General features: G+C 36.9%; 1 protein-coding gene across 2 annotated transcripts; it reads right to left on the bottom strand.

Moving 5' to 3' along the window:
* Positions 1 to 3676: 3676 nt before the first annotated feature.
* LOC308684290 (GTPase IMAP family member 2-like) lies at positions 3677 to 14182 on the bottom strand. 2 transcript variants are annotated; one of them, XM_081355417.1, is made up of 4 exons: positions 14026 to 14182; positions 13864 to 13920; positions 12557 to 13269; positions 3677 to 4182 (listed from the first exon to the last, which is right to left on the bottom strand). In XM_081355417.1, exons 1-4 carry the CDS (start codon positions 14036 to 14038, stop codon positions 4096 to 4098), a joined length of 870 nt encoding a protein of 289 aa, XP_081211543.1. In that variant the 5' UTR covers positions 14039 to 14182; the 3' UTR covers positions 3677 to 4095. The 2 variants fall into 2 exon arrangements, with proteins under 2 accessions (XP_081211543.1, XP_081211542.1); XM_081355416.1 differs by lacking the exon at positions 3677 to 4182 and having other exon boundaries at positions 12132 to 13269.
* Positions 14183 to 16823: the final 2641 nt, after the last annotated feature.

Genomic DNA, 16823 nt, shown 5'->3' with positions numbered 1-16823 from the left:
CCCATTGACAAATTACCAGCAAAACTATCAAAAACTGTTATCTACACTAAATATGTGTTTAAAAACCCAAACTTTCATAAATAAGACCTCAACTTAACGTAACTTAGGCCTAACGTTGTCTTTTGAAACCGGTTAGCTAGCGTAGATGCTAACGGACTTTTTCAAAGACATAAAATCATTTCTTTAAAATAAATATTTAACAGAAGCGTGTCAATTACACGTAAGAAATGTGTCAGGGGCGTTTGTGTGTATTATTTGTGAGATTTTGTTGTCTAAACTTACCTGAAAGCAGTGAAACCAACAGCGAGAGACGGGAGTTTTGTTGTTTGTCAGTTGTCGATGACGTTTCCATCTGCTCTCGAGCAGCGCACGTGCTCCAGTGTTTGATCACGCGCATGCGCATTAAAACACTTCAAAGTCATGCAGCATTTAAATAAACATATAGAATTAAAATATAACATAATTTAAAATATCATTAATAAAAAGTTATTGCGAATAGATCTGAACGTTGTTGGTTATCTTATAACCTTAGGGGACCGTACTGACGACGTTGTCAGTTGGTAATCTGCCTGTTAATAGTAGGCTAAGTGATATTAAAATAATAACCTGCAGAGAACGTTCCCAGAACGTTCTCTTTAGGTTATACAAATAAAACCTAAAACCTGCAAGGAAACGTTCTGGGAAGGTTCTCTTTAGGTTATAAAAATTAAACCTAAAAATAACCTGCAGGGAACGTTCTGGGAAGGTTCTCTTTAGGTTATTAAATAACAACCTGCAGGGAACGTTCCCAGAACGTTCTCTTTAGGTTATAAATTTAAACCTAAAAATAACCTACAGGGAACGTTCTGGGAACGTTCCCTTAAAGTTATAAAAATAGATCCTAAAAATAACCTACAGGGAATGTTCCCAGAACGTTCTCTTTAGGTTATAAATTTAAACCTAAAAATAACCTACAGGGAACGTTCTGGGAAGGTTCTCTTTAGGTTATAAAAATTAAACCTAAAAATAACCTGCAGGGAACGTTCTGGGAAGGTTCTCTTTAGGTTATTAAATAACAACCTGCAGGGAACGTTCCCAGAACGTTCTCTTTAGGTTATAAATTTAAACCTAAAAATAACCTACAGGGAACGTTCTGGGAACGTTCCCTTAAAGTTATAAAAATAGATCCTAAAAATAACCTACAGGGAATGTTCCCAGAACGTTCTCTTTAGGTTATAAATTTAAACCTAAAAATAACCTACAGGGAACGTTCTGGGAACGTTCCCTTAAAGTTATAAAAATATATCCAAAAAATAACCTACAGGGAATGTTCCCAGAACGTTCTCTTTAGGTTATAAATTTAAACCTAAAAATAACCTACAGGGAACGTTCTGGGAACGTTCCCTTAATGTTATAAACAAAGATCCTAAAAATAACCTACAGGGAACGTTCCCAGAACGTTCTTGTTTGGTTCCCAAAAAAATAACCAAATGGGAACCAAACGGGAACGTTAGGGGAACGTTCTGTGTTTGCTGGGAATAAGAGCTGTAGTTTTAATAAATATTATTATAATATTATTTACTAAAAGTGCATGTCACGTGATTTGGGTGATCGATCACGCTCGGGAGTTTACATACGCACTTCAGGATGGCAACTCCACGCCACGTGATTGAAGACCCTGCGGTCACAACCACGGACTGATATTGATACAGCAGCAACAGCAGCAGTGCTGATCACGAATCTTGAGAATGATCACCGACACCTGTCATCATCCAATATGATGACATATCACAGCTTTTTTTAATCATTGTTTGATTTGCGAACATAATCCTTTGCCGTCTGGCCGCTTCCGCTTCAAGCCGGACTCGTCTCGCGCTAACGGTAATTTCCTTTCACTGTCCACGTTTTGATTTCGGCAAATCACTTTTGGCGAATGCAAACAACGTGATTATTGTTCATGAGTCCAACATCCAGCCACGCAAGAAAACATGCAATCTACCTGAGGGAATAATATGCTCACAAAACATTTCTGATTATTATTTGTTTAAAACGGTTTTGTTCCCCCCCTCCCACCCCCCCAGGATTCTTTGATGAATGTAAAGATCATAAGATATTTATTTGAAATAGAAAGCTTGTGTAACACTATAAATGTATTGTCACTTTTGATTAATGTATTGCATCCTTGCTGAATAAAAGTAGGCAATTACTTTCTTTAATTACTTTCCCCAAAAAATAATCTTAACCTCAAACTTTTGAACTGTAGGCCTATGTATAATGTTAAAAAAGCTTTCCATTTCAGATAAATGCGGTTATTTTGAATGGTGGTTTGTTTGTAATGTGACATATATTTTTTTGTATGACATTAAAATTATTTTTAGAATTAAATTGTACATAAATAGGTTAAGCAATACAAATGTGTTTGTCTGATAACCTTTTAAACATAGCCTATACTTAACTACAGTTTGCAGACACTGAAATTATGTACATTGTGCGATACAGTAAATATTTTGAGTGTCCCTCATTTTCCTATAAAGAACCACAATTGTCCCGCATTTTACTTTTCTGAAGTTGGCAACCCTACTCAGGTGTGCAGTTTATTTCTGACTAGTCAGTGGAGACATTTAGGCTATTTCATTTTAGTTAACTCAGGTGTGCTAACTGCTCTAAAGAAAACATGAAGCCAATGTATAAAATGAATAAAGTTAAGTTAAATTATTGTTGTTGTTGTTTTTATTAAGTTAAAAGTGAATCTAGTGTTATTATTGCTGGTTGTGCCCTGCCATGAACCCTGCCCCCACAGCAAACAGAACCGAACCGAACCGAACCGTGGCTCCAAAACCGTGATATGAACCGAACCGTGGCATTGGTGTATCGTTACACCCCTAATATATATATATATATATTATATATGTATAAATGTGTGTGTGTGTGTGTGTGTGTGTGTGTGTGTGTGTTTAATGGCATTGTGCAGGTTTATGTGAATGTATCATAACATTAGGATGTTTATAATAGGCCTATTATAACTAGACGCTCGTGAAAAATATATACAGTAAATACTGTAAATGTATTATACCTTATGGGAACAGTCCCCTTCCGTCCAAAATTAAACACACAAAAAATGTATTCAATTCAAATATATATATAATATAAATATATATATAGACTAATTAATGTCATTTTATTAATAGATTGATGTGCCAAGAGTGACATTGGAGTCTTCACGTAGACTGAGTTAAGCAAGAGTCTTGTGACAAAAATAATAATAGGACAATTATAGCCATAAAAAAATCATAGTACTTGGATACTTAAGTACATTTGAAGGCAACTACTTTTGTACTTTTACTCAAGTGAATGTTTAAAGGCAGCACTTCTACTTTTACTTGAGTAATATTTTACCTTGAGTATCTTTACTTTTACTCAAGTACATGGTATGTGTACTTCGTCCACCACTGGCCACCACACACCTGCCTATATTCGTCAATAGGGTATATGTCGAACGTCGCATGACGAAACCGGAAACCTGGTCTCATCGCATCCGCTTGTCATAGAAAGTGTTAACAGCCGTATGAACTGATGCCGATATCTATGGATTTTTAAGGTAATCAGCTAACCTACCTATCTCACTTTGTTATTAGCTTTTTATTCTATTTAAATATCTAAACGTTAGTGTGAAGATTTTTTTTTTTTTTTTACTTTTAAATATCGATCTTCACATGCGAGGGACATTGGTTATGATCATCTTTGCTCGCTCCTTTTAAGTTATCTTGAGTAAAACAGTAAAAAAATGCATGAAGCACATACAAAAGACCTGAACCGGAAGCGATGCGTTCTGTTTTCCGGTTTCGTAATGCGGCGTTCGACATATACCCTATATAGGACTTTCAAAAATGCCTGCATCCGTCGACGTAGGTCTTTACCAAACAAGTGCCTCTGTAATGTTTGAAAATTACTATCAGGCTTATTTCAAACTCTGGCCCTTTTGGGAAAGCAATTAACACATGGCATTCGAGAAATTACTTTCAGGCTTATTCTCAAACCCTGTTTGGAAATTACATTCAGGCTTATTCCAAAACCCTGACCCTTTTAGGAAAAATGTTCAATATGCAAATAATTTTCTTATTTACTACGTAAATAATTTTCTCTCACCGTCTTTTGATGACCTTGTGAGTTCAATTCTAGGAGTGCGTTCACCTCGCTGCGTCCCTGGCGAATCAGAATTGGATACATGTTATTTTATCCAATCTGATTGGTTCTCTTCACCTGCCATTCAAGTTCAACTCAACGCTCTTTGCCACTACTGCGAGTGCATGTGCGCGGGCGACACCGTCACTCTGACTCCGTCAAAACCTTGCTAGGCTGATAATTTTCATAGAGAGAATGGCACAAGTTAAACCAAATTATGTCATTGATTTACAAAAAAAAAAAAAAAAAAAAAAACTTTCACAAGGCGTTCACTGGAATAAAAAAAAAAGGATAAAGGATCTGGGACAGGACCAACCCGATTTCCAGATCCAGCAGCAGGCCAGTGACAGAGGACGAAGCTACACCCGGAGCTTCACCCGCGCTTGTTATGAGAAACGGAGGTGGCTGGCTTTATTTGCTTATTTGTTATGCTGTTCAATTAATTGCATGATGTTCATGTCATGTATTTGTACTCAATATATAATCTAACTGTATATATCTGTACTGTTACAGTTAGTAACTGAAGTGTAGATCACATTTGTACAATTATATGAAAAAAAGATGATTGAAATAAATCATAAACTCTAAAATTTCAACTTGTATCTTTTTCAGGTTTGATTTTAATCATAATGTAACATTATTTGAAAAAACAAAATTTAAGTACAAAAAAAGACAAACATTTTATTGTTAGAATTGTGATTTCATAATATTTAGATATGAATCCAACTGGAAAAACTTGTGAAAAGATATCTTTCAGTTAGTCAAATAGCATATAGTGGAGCTCTATAGCCATCTAGTAGCTAAAATTATAATTTTTTACTTTTACTACATTTTACAAAATATGGGCAAAAAGTTTACACTAAACCATGTAAAATGATCCATGTTATCCCCATGAATGAAAGTTAGAAATATGGGTCTTTTATAAAGTGAATTTTACATAAAATGCTGTTTTTTGTAAAAAGCCTATTTAAATAAATATTTATTTATTAAAATAGAATTTTAATATATATCGTAAATCTTCCAAAAACTGCACAAATGTTGAGTAAAAACATTAATAAACAGTGTAAAATTACATTTGTAAAAAAATATTCTGTTACAAAATTAAATGTTATTGTCTGGGGACCCCAAAGATAACTAGTGTCGTCCCAAATTAAGATAATCAGAGGGTTAAATAACCCCCCACCCCACAAAAATAAGTCCCCCCCCCCCCGTGTTTTGTTTTACTATTTATTGAATCCAAGTAGGCCTAGTAACTCAATATAATTTGTCATATCTATCTGAAATAACAAAGTTGGGTTTTCCTTTAGCCCATTTTTGTTTATGGTATTTCCCCATTATCAAACAAAGATTAACAATAAAGGCCACATTTGGTGGTAATCTTTGTATATCAAAATAAAAAAAATACATATTATTCAGAAAAGTAAACTTTCATGTGTAAGCATTTACAAAGCAAACATATGAGCAGTAAAGTAATTGACCGCCGCGTCTAGTTCAGTGACGTCATACGCGTGCACGCGAGGGGAGTCAGATTCCGGCAGGTGCTGCGTTCCAGTCATAAGCCGTTTCTCAATACCAAGTACGCAAAGTTCGGACTTGAGTCCTTGGCAGTTCGGACTTGACAAGTTCGACTCAGGAGAACGAACTCCCGAGGACGGGAGGACACAAGTCCGATAATCCTGCAAATGGAACAGCGGCGTACTTGATCGCGTCACTCAGCTCGCTCTGGCTACTCCGGTTACCTCTTTATGTATATCTAGGCTACAAATAAAACAAAATATGTTATAAACCACCACTCTGCCTCTTTTCATTTAAAAAAATCTTAAACATAATGGCCAGTGGCCACACAAATGTGGTTCAGGCAACAATAATAGCCATTATAAAAGTATTAGTAGCCTAATGGTGCGTTCACACCGGACGCGAATAGCGTGTCAGGCGCGAGTGATTTCAATGTTAAGTCAATGCAAAGACACGTTACGCGCGTAAAAAATTCCTGCGGCGCGAATGAGGCGTTTAGCGCGGCGCGGTAGACACGAATTTGCCTCATTCGCGCGTCAAGTTCGCGCGAATTGAACGTCTGGTGCGCGCGTTACGCGCAAATGATTTAATTAGTGCTTTTTCGCGTCTGCCGCCCGAGTTGAAAAATCTGAACTTCTGCGTCAATTCGCGCCGCGTTAACCAATCAGGAGCCTGCTTGCTGCATCACGTGGTGAACTGACAGTTTATAATTGTTATTTTATGTTTGGCCTCAATACATTATTTTGTAATATGACTAAAATGCACAACAAAGCAAATCTTTCACATAAAAACTCGATTTCAATATGAGAAATACTCATTTTTTTATTGAATGCTATTTATTCCATATCTATTCTAGATTATATGAAACTTTATTAATCTAATGTAAAGACAACAATCACAATTTAGTGTATAAAAAAAAAAAAAAAAAATCACAGGACAGGTTTCACTTTTGGAGGCTGGCTCCATTTATTATCAAAACAAAAATAAATGACAGATTAGGTGCGGGCGAGGGTGAACCTCGCGCCGGGCTGTACAGCGCGGGCTCGTCAGGCAGCGACCACCACTCGAGGCCGAGGCTTATACGGCCTACGCTGTCCTCGTCAGCGTCCTCATCGTTAGGTCCACCAAACCTACCTCCTGGAGCAAATTGTGAAACTCCTGAAACCCTCCGGAGGGTTTGGTGGACCCGAGTACAGCCACGATGTCCCCTACGCTGCGGTTTCTGCTCTCCAGAGCATATACGAGCGGTGACTCTCTCGATTAATGCTAATGCTAATGCTCGATAAACATAAAAAAAAAGTGCCGCCAACAGGTTTCGAACTGACGCGCGTAAATTTCGATTCAAACTTTTGAATTTACGCGCGTCAATTTCGCTCTTGACACGCGAATGCACACAAAGTGGTCAAGCGTATAACTAGATGCGGCAGGCGCGAATTTGACGCGCTGTTCGTGTTCGGTGTGAACGCACAGTAAAAGGTATAAGAAGCTATACAATAATAAAGCAAACGATTCAGTCAAACAAAAGTCAGCTCTCTAGGCTACAACGTTAAAGTTAAATTTAATAAATAAAGCTATGAAACTTCACTTTGCCCTCAGCTTAACGTTTTGCCAGAGAACAATTATAGATTAATGAGACAAATTAAATAAATAAATAAATCGCCCGTTAGATATACACAAGACGATTTATATCTCACGTTAAACCACTAGACTAGAGACATCCGAGCCAGCGGCAAGTCAGCAGCAGAAGCCGAGGAAAGGCTGTTCTCGGCGGGGTACGAGCGCCGAGCGTCCGATTGCCTGGTTCTCACAACTCCGAAACTGTCAGATCAAATTTTCAAATAGGCGCTATCTTTATAAATAAACCAAAGATTTGATCTTTAAACAACTACATTCTCGCCTGAAATACTCTTAAAACTACATTTTGTGACACAATTACAGCAGTATTTTTAAATTACGCGGGGTTTCTCCTCTGCTATTGACGCTTGCTGGTTGGTGTGAGATGCATTCTGGGATACCTGGCTGTCTCAAGTTCGCACAAGTCACCTCTCGATGCATCCTTGGTAAAAGCGGCGGATCAAGAACACATCCGGGGATTTGAACTGGACTTGGCTAGATGTGAACTTTGAATTGGAACAGTACTAGGGCAGCGACTGATGACGTTTCACAAGTCCACAAGAACACAAGTACAGACAAGAACGCATATTGAGAAACGGCTATAGGTTCCAGTCCACTTTTAGACACGCACTAGCGAACTTCCCTAAGCACTTCCCCTCGGGGGAATCCCTGACGCCATTTTGAAGTGAGTTCCACCAGAGAATGTCTAATAGGAATAGAATTGGCACTCTCTGCTTACTTCCGGTTTCTGGACTGTCACGTCTCTGTCCATGCGGGGGCGCTCGCAGGCGAGTGCAGAATGAATGGAGGTCTATGGCGAAAAACCCTCAAAATCCACTTTTCTCAGGACATAATTTTTTGTCTAGTAATTTGAATGTTGTATTCGAAAGGAGATGCAAAGAAATTACACATTGCTAGGTGTTAGATTTTTTAGAGTCACTTATTTGCTTTAAAAAAGTCTTTTAAAATGTCAATGACGTCAGAATGCTAGCGTGTTATGGGCAACAACAACTCAACCTGTAAGAAATCGAAAAGAAATAAGTACTCGTTCATTCAACTTTCGACCTATAACCCATGTTGAACTTGCAAAACCTACAATAAAATCTGATATTTCTCAAAGGCAATCGGGTGAAAGAGACAAATTTAGCCGTCTAGCCCCATAGACTCCCATTCAGTCTGCACTCGCCCGCGATCACCTCCAGTGGAATTCTAATGGAACTGCAACCAAGATAGATACAATGGGGGCTGATAGGAAGTGCCAAGGCTCTCCGTAGACGGGCTCTGGTTCCACTTCGTTAAGTGGACGAGGGAAGTTTATATGGACACATTGGACAGACCCTCGTTCCCTCGATTTTGACCGAGGGAGCGAGTCTACTTCATATACATTTCAGGCACCTATATGTCCCACAATGCAGTACGATTGTGACGTCACCACAGATCTCGTCTAATCACCATCACAATAGACAACTCTATGATATATTAATTATATATTGTTTTATGTAAAACAACCCAAACACACATATAAACATTTGGATGCTGCATTAAACAAATTCTTAAAGGAAAAAAAATGTAAATAATAAATCAACTCCATAGCTGATTCCAAGTGATCAAGGGCTTAAGGCCCGTTCACACCAAGGACGATAACTATAAAGATAACGATAAAGATATAATTCTAAAAACCGTTCTCCATATTAAAGAATAACAGAGTTCACACCACAACTATAACGATAAAGATATGAGGAACGATATCGTTGGGATCACTTTTAGAACGATTTTTTTTCAGCTGTCAAACGATAAAACACTGACAGCCAATCAGAATCCATTCTAATTTAAAGGTCTCGCGCATTTAAAATGACATAAATATCGCGCGTGCTTAGAATAAAAAGACCGTTATCGTTCGTTGGTGTGGACGCATATATAGTTATCTTTGTCGTTATCTTTATAGTTATCGTGCTTGGTGTGAACGGGCCTTTAGGACGTTCCAGTTCAGCCCATTGCAGTTTCCGCCAGTAGAGGGCACTCGTGCAACGTAAGCAATGAGGTACATCCGAGTGAACGAGACGGAGGGAAGTTAGCGAGTGAAGGGCATAACAATTTTGGACGCAGCAAGGGAGTCGAAATTCGGCACAACACCCAGGCTGCGTTTCAGTCCAAAATTGTCAAAAAAATTATAATTAATATATCATAGAGTTGTCTGTTGTGTTGTGTACGTCACAATCGTACTGCATTGTGGGATATATAGGTGCCTTAAGTGTACATTTGAAGTAGTCTCGCTCCCTCGGTCAGAATCAAGGGAACAAGGGTCTGTCCATATAAACTTCCCTCGTCCACTTCACGAAGTGGAACGCACTTCAAAATGGCGTCAGGGATTCCCCCGAGGGGAAGTGCTTAGGGAAGTTAGCAAGTGCGTGTCTTAAAGTGGACTGGAAAGCAGCACTAGGGCACGTTCAAGTTCAAAACGGTGCGCAACGTTTTGCTACGGTTTCCGGGTTGAACGTAATGTTTCCTGGAAACGGCGTGCACCGGTGTGCAACGGGGTTTGAGATATGTTTTCTCTTGTTTGGTGGGTGGGTCAGAACTGCAGTCCAATCAGCAGCAACATGTATATAAAGCACGCGGTATTAAAGTGAACTCGCACAATGGGTTCAAGGAAAGTAATTTACAAATGTGTTCGATGCAGCTCGGTATACGCAACAACTGAGGATATTAGAAGACATGTTTGTCGTAAGTTTTATTGTAAAAATATAGGATATCAACATAATGATGGAGTTGTTTATATTTTTTAGCATCATTGCAAGTGTATGACATTTGATATATAAATAAACAATGGTAATTAAGTGCTTTTCCTAAAAATGAGAAAGAAAATACAGGGTATTAAAACAGTATGAACTTCAAATAAAGTCAGTATGTGAGGCTAAATAGATGTGTTTTAGTCTGAATTAGGTAAGATGTGTGCTTCAGTTTCAGCAATCCCTTCACTCGATTGGGATGTTCTCTTTTGTTCTGGGTGGCAAGTGCAGTAACTGTAACATCGGGCATATTTTATAGTATTAAACACATATTTATACCGACTTCATCAGGCTCAGAAAATTCTTCACAAAGAACACAAAGAATGGCCTTCTCAGCTGCCATAGTTGCAACTCTTGCGTCATCAGAACAGTGTGTTAAACGCATCACCGTTTCTGTTTAAAAAACGTTGTGCAACGTTTTGTCGGGGCTGAACGCAGCCCTGTTGTCGCGAGCTCGCGAGTAATCTCCCCCTCGCATTCGTCACGGTGTCACTGAGTGAAAAACGCAAAAGGCGAAGCTTGAATTTACAGGTATGTCCCTCTTTGGCTAATGTAGTTTCAAGATGGAGGGGCAACATGGCGCATTCTAACCCCTCACCCGTATGTACTTTTAATGGCAGATTATAAACTAACGAGAATACTTTATTACTTGAAAGAAGTAAATATACGTTAATGAGCACATATATTTTTGAAAGAACTAAGTGTTTTTTTGCTAAGAATCAACTAAAAAATTTACACATTGTAGCTTTAACAATCACCGGAACCTACAGTAGGGATGGCAATTTCAAAACACTGCTTCATGAAGCTTCGAATCCTTAACAAATCTTTTGTTCCGAATCAATAGTTGGAGAGCTTGCCACAATTGATTCGGGAGAAATAATTTCTTTTGATTACAAAAAAAAGTGTGTGTGAGTTCTGTCCCTATAATGCATCAGCAAAGTTTGCAATGGCTATTTGCGAAAACAATTATTGTAACAATAATTAGGTATAATGAGTTATAATTATTATTATTTTTTGCCTCATTTGTTTAAGTCATTATGCTAAATAAATCAACAAACAAATTTAAATTGAATTGTTATAACTGAAATATCTATGTATTTATCACATGTAAAAACTTTAGTAAATGCAATTAAGGCTAAAAAATAAACTTAACAGCAATGCATCTTTGGTAAACCAATCTTTTCATTTGTGATGTAATTTTTAATTATTGAAAATGTTTGCTACATTAGACTAATATGAAATCAAATGTGCAATGTAGAAACCGATCAACATTTATACGTGGACAAACATGCATCCATGTAAATATATTTCCTATAAATGGAGGTTATTTTTTTAGTTTTTTTATATTTAACATTACAGTTTCAGTTCTTCTTTTATTGGTTTGCCTTGAGGTTTGTGCAGAACATGATTTTTTGTAAACCAAGTCTTCTGTAATTCTGACCACTGTGTACTTCCTGTTTAAAGAAATACTTCCTCATCAGTTCAGTGACCTGAGTGCGGTTCATCATGTCTTTATTGTTGAACGCATGATATCTGCCACCACAGCTGTTTATGAGTTTCCGTAGATGCTGGCTTTCCCCTACATACTGTTGCAAAGTTTTACCTTCCAGCTGATCAGCGCGAGTGAACAGAACAATGGTGTAATGATTTGATGTTAAAATTCTAACATTATCAACATGATTTTGTGTAATAATGTTTAAACTTACTTAAGTTTACAAAGACTAAATACAGTAGCTGCAAAAAGACTTAAAAAATGACACACCTGAATTGTTTGGAAGAAATGCAGCAAGCCAGAAATCAATTGCAAAATTGTCTCATTGGAGATATAATAATAATAATAATAATAATAATTTTAAGGTTTTGGTTATGTTTCATTCATTAAAGTTGTTGATGTTCTAACCCTTGTAGATGTGTATCAATTCATTGTTTGAATGCCTCCTTATTAATTACAATAAACACAGGAAAGTAATCTTAGAGCAAAATCCTTTCCTGTGTTTGCTCATAACAAGTAATAATAAACAATAGTCAAATAATACAATAGCTGGAAATATTACGTCTACTACATTTACAGGTGAAATAGTTTGTGTATTTCAGTAATTCAAATTAAAAGGTGAAACTGATATATTTAGTATATAACTATATTCATATGCATGATTATACTTTTCACAGGGCTGACATTTCTGTATTTAAAATCCTTTTTTTATTGATTTCATGTACTATTCTAGTTTACTGAGATTTTGAATTTGGGGTTTTCATAATCATCAAAATTATAACTTTTGCACGATATTCTAATTTTTCGAGTTTCACCTGTATGTTGCGGATATGTTCAAACTTAAACTAAAATAATAAAGCAATAACAAAAACTAAAAGTTAAACTAATTCCTTTCCTCTCTTTTTTTTTTTATTTTGTCCACAGCAAGTTTTGCACCCATTCCCACAGCTGCACCAGCTCCAACTATAGCTAAAGGTACACCCACCGCGGCCTCTGCTACTCCCAGGGCGACACATCCTGCTACTATTGCAGTTCCTGTTCCTACAGCTGATCCAACTCTCAATGCAACATCTATTGCCTCATTTTTTCTTATCCTTCTTTGAGCTTCTTGAAACATTTCATTTGTGTAATGGCTTCCTCCATTTTTCATGATCATTCCATCAATCTTCCTCATCAGTTCAGTGACCTGAGTGCGGTTCATCATGTCTTCATTGTTGAACGCATGATATCTGCCACTACAGCTGTTGATAAGTTTCCGTAGATGCTGGCTTTCCCCTACATACTGTTGCAAAGTTTTACGTCTCAGCTGATCAGCGTGAGTGAACAGAACGATGGTGTAACGTATAGCATCTTCTCCAAAGTTCTCCTGAATCAGTTTTACTGCGTTCACCTCCTCGGCTGTGTATTTCGCACTAAGACTGATCACCAGCAGAAACACATGAGGACCAGGAACTGACAGATCAACACACTCATTTATCTGTGTCTTCATTTCTTCTTTAGCCAATGATCCACAAAAACCTGGCATGTCAATTACAGAGATTACTCTTCCTCCTTGCTGTGCAGATCGTTTGCTGGACGTGCCTGTAACTTGTTCAGGTGAATCATCTACATGAAACATTTCCTGTCCCAGGATGGTGTTTCCTGATGAACTCTTCCCTGATCCAGTCTTACCCATCAGAATAATCCTCACATCAGATACTGAAAATCAAGAAATATCATTATATTTCAAATAGGATTTGTTCATAACAGAAGGTGGAAAGTTGACAAAAATGTGTTGAACTAAACTTATAGGCCTTATTTGAAAAGTTTGAAAAATGACCAAGATGCATCAAAGCAGTTCATGATACGGTGCTTCATTAGACTGAATACAGGATCTTAATAATTAAGGTTACCATATGTTTTTCCTGTGTCAACAGTTTTTCATTTAGCCAAAGCTACAACAAGAAAAGCTTTGCTTTCTTGCAAACAAGAAAAGTAATTTTGCATAATCCTGCAGAATGAAAAAGAATAATCAAAACCAATTTAATCAAATACTATCAAAATCATCATTAAAAAAAAACATCAAAATACATTTCAAAAGAATATTAACTCTTACACAATCTGCATATACAGTACTGAACTGTCACTGAACTTTTGACTGATAACCAGACATTAGAACAGAATACCATCTTAAATAAATATATACCTTGTTGTACATAATATTGTCTAATGAAAGTCTGACAAAATTGAAACATTTTAGAAGCTAATATCACTTTCAGAAACAAAATGTGGGTGAAAAGTTAAAGTACTCACTGGATGCATAATCGGAGTAATATGACATTCTGGAATTATCATTTGACAGTAATGCCTCTGTGGAAAAAATCAAAACAGCATGTTGTTTAATGTTTTCAATTATTATTATTGCATATTCATGTTACTTAAAATTATTTAAAATGTTGTCAATAAATTACTTACCCCTATCACTCATTTCTGAATTTTTCTGGAGATTTTTTAGCTGTAAATGTTAAGCTTCACTGTAAATGTTGATCAATCGATCAAAATATCTTATGTATCTTGTTAAACGCTCGCTGATGATCTGCCCTTACTGCCTCAGCTTACTGTCAAAAAGTCTAGTTTCATCATAACAGGAAGCAGCAGATGTGTCCGGTGCGGATGCAGAGAGAGAGTGAGGACTCAAAATGCAGAGAGTTTAATGGGCTTTATTTAATTAAAAATAAATAAATCAAAAAGACAATAAAAACCACCTTAAAGGATAACAGGACTGGGACAAAGTCAGGGTTGTGCGAATAGTTACACATAGCACTGGTGGTACAGAGTTTGGAAGTTTTGTAGCACAGGCCACACAAATGCACGTATAAAGATATCTGTTATCTCTGAAACCAGTGCAGTTCATCTCTTAAACATACGTGTGACTGATAAAGGACAGTAATGTTCCATACAGGGCACATAAAATACAAACCTCAACCAGAAATGTTTTCAGACAAACATTTTATTTGCCCAAATTGGCAGACTGCATGAACATAACACCTTTTGCTTAACATTAAGTCAATTTTGTTTATATAGCAAAATACACTGTTAGCCTGGATATCTAATAAAATAATTTAATTACAAGTTAATTAAAATATTTAAGTTTGATTGCATTACAAATAAAATATAAGTAGATTCTACTCATTTGTGGACATAATTTGAAAGTGTGAATAAATGTAAGTAAGATGGACTCAAATTATGAAGTTTTTCTCCTGACCACGCCTTCCACACAGTGGTTTGATGCTGCGAGTCAGGTCAGGTACTGTAACGCCATTTTATCGTGGTGTGTGTGAATTCAAGGAGCTGTTGATGAGAAGTTGGAACATTTTAGCAAGGTCTATGGACATTTTTCCTGACATTTACCTTTTTATCGTTTCTTTGTTGTCCTTTGAGAGTCTGTGAGCAGTGAAAATCAGTGTTTGTTTGTTTTTCAGCAAGCTAGATTTCTGACTCGCGTCCAGCGGACATCGCCGCGCTTGGACCCCATTCCTATGGAAGTTGAACTTCAAGCTCGCGCAGTGCATTGTGGGATTGACAACGGACCGGAGAAAGCGTTGAGAGCATCAAAAGGTTGAGCAGTTCCCAGAGGCAGAATGTCCACAGCAAGTTTTGCACCCATTCCCACAGCTGCACCAGCTCCAACTATAGCTAGAGGTACACCTTGAGCAGAATGCATAATTCCCAGTCAAAGAACGGCTCAGAGTACAACATCACATTTTGTCATATCAGAATTACAGTAATATGACATGGCATGAATGCAGCATATGGCTTTGAGTATTTGTATTTAACAACAGAATCATCTGATATAATGTATTTGTCTTTTTATCTTTTTCTTCCTCTGTTAGGATGCAGCTGACAGGGACTCATACAGACAAACTCGAGTGAGAATCCTCTGCGTTGATCAAGAAAGTCCTCAGCTAAACCCATCTAGAGTGATGATCGATTTGGAAGGATGTTTGGTGATGAACTGACCAACCTCAGGCCTTCTGAGTCCTTTTTTCAGACCGATTTACACCCTGCCCTAGAGTACCCGAACTTTATGAAAAACAATTTAAATTTTATTCAGCAGGTAATGTTTAGCCTGGGAAAAGGTGAGCTGCCACCTAAAATTAAATACTGACAATATTGTGAACTCATGAGTGTAAACAAACCATATAGTTTTGGGGTGATTCTGAGATAGACTGTTCATATGCTTTACAATACACTAATTTATTAAAACTATAGTTTTTCTTTTCATTTTTTATGAGGAACATGTTTTTAGGGCATGGAAAATTCATGTTTTGTTGTATTTCAAATGAATTAATGAATGAATTGAATTTAAATAAAACAGAAAAATGTATGAATGTACATTTATTTGCTTTTTTTCTTAATTTTCTAGTTTAACAAATAAAAAATAAATCAGTTGACATAACTTTAACTTACTTAGTAGATTGAACTTCTATACTATGTGTAATAATAATATAGTAATTTATATTACAAAACATTTTAAGTTAAATTATCTCAAATTTTTCAAGTTACCATTGCTTAATTTTTTTAGGGCAACCAGTTTGCTCACATTTTTTAAGTAGATTCAGCTTGTCTAGGCTAACAACATCCATCCGTTTTGGTTGAGCGGTTGGAAATACAGCTTAATTTTCCTATAAATCATTAGAAAGGTCTACCCCTGGTTTTACAGAAAAGGCTTAAGCTAGTTCCAGACTAAAATGCATGTTTGAGCTGTGCTAACTGCCTGAAAGCAACTAGTACTGATATATCTTAAAAATATTTATTTTTCTATGGCATGGTTATAAAAGATACTTTTAAAAGAGAACCCGTTTAATCTCAAATTTTTTCGTTGCGTTTTTTATACTCGGTCACAATAGTGACCGGTGGGAGACACCATAGTCAGAATACATACAAATTCTTCATTTAGACCTATTTACACAACACATTCCAAGACATCCATAACCTCATTTTGTCATTTCATAAAGGAGGCTTAGTGAGGTGAAAAGGTTGTCATGTACAAAGTTACACCCTGGAGGAACTTCCACTAATTCGGCTAGACCTCTATGGGCTAGACCACACACTTGGCCTCTGTCCTAGGTCAGTTTCAGGGAGATGTGTGTGCACTCATTCAGTGCAATGAAGATGGGCGGTACTTTGTAGGGTTGTTTGTGGTCATGTGTGGGAAACTTTATCAGAAAATTCCTCATCAAATCTTCTAAACAAACTTAAGCAAATTAAAA

The sequence above is a fragment of the Scardinius erythrophthalmus genome, assembly GCF_964197995.2.
Source record: "Scardinius erythrophthalmus genome assembly, chromosome: 24".
NCBI lineage: Eukaryota > Metazoa > Chordata > Actinopteri > Cypriniformes > Leuciscidae > Scardinius > Scardinius erythrophthalmus.
This window is presented reverse-complemented; position numbering and strand designations above follow the sequence as displayed.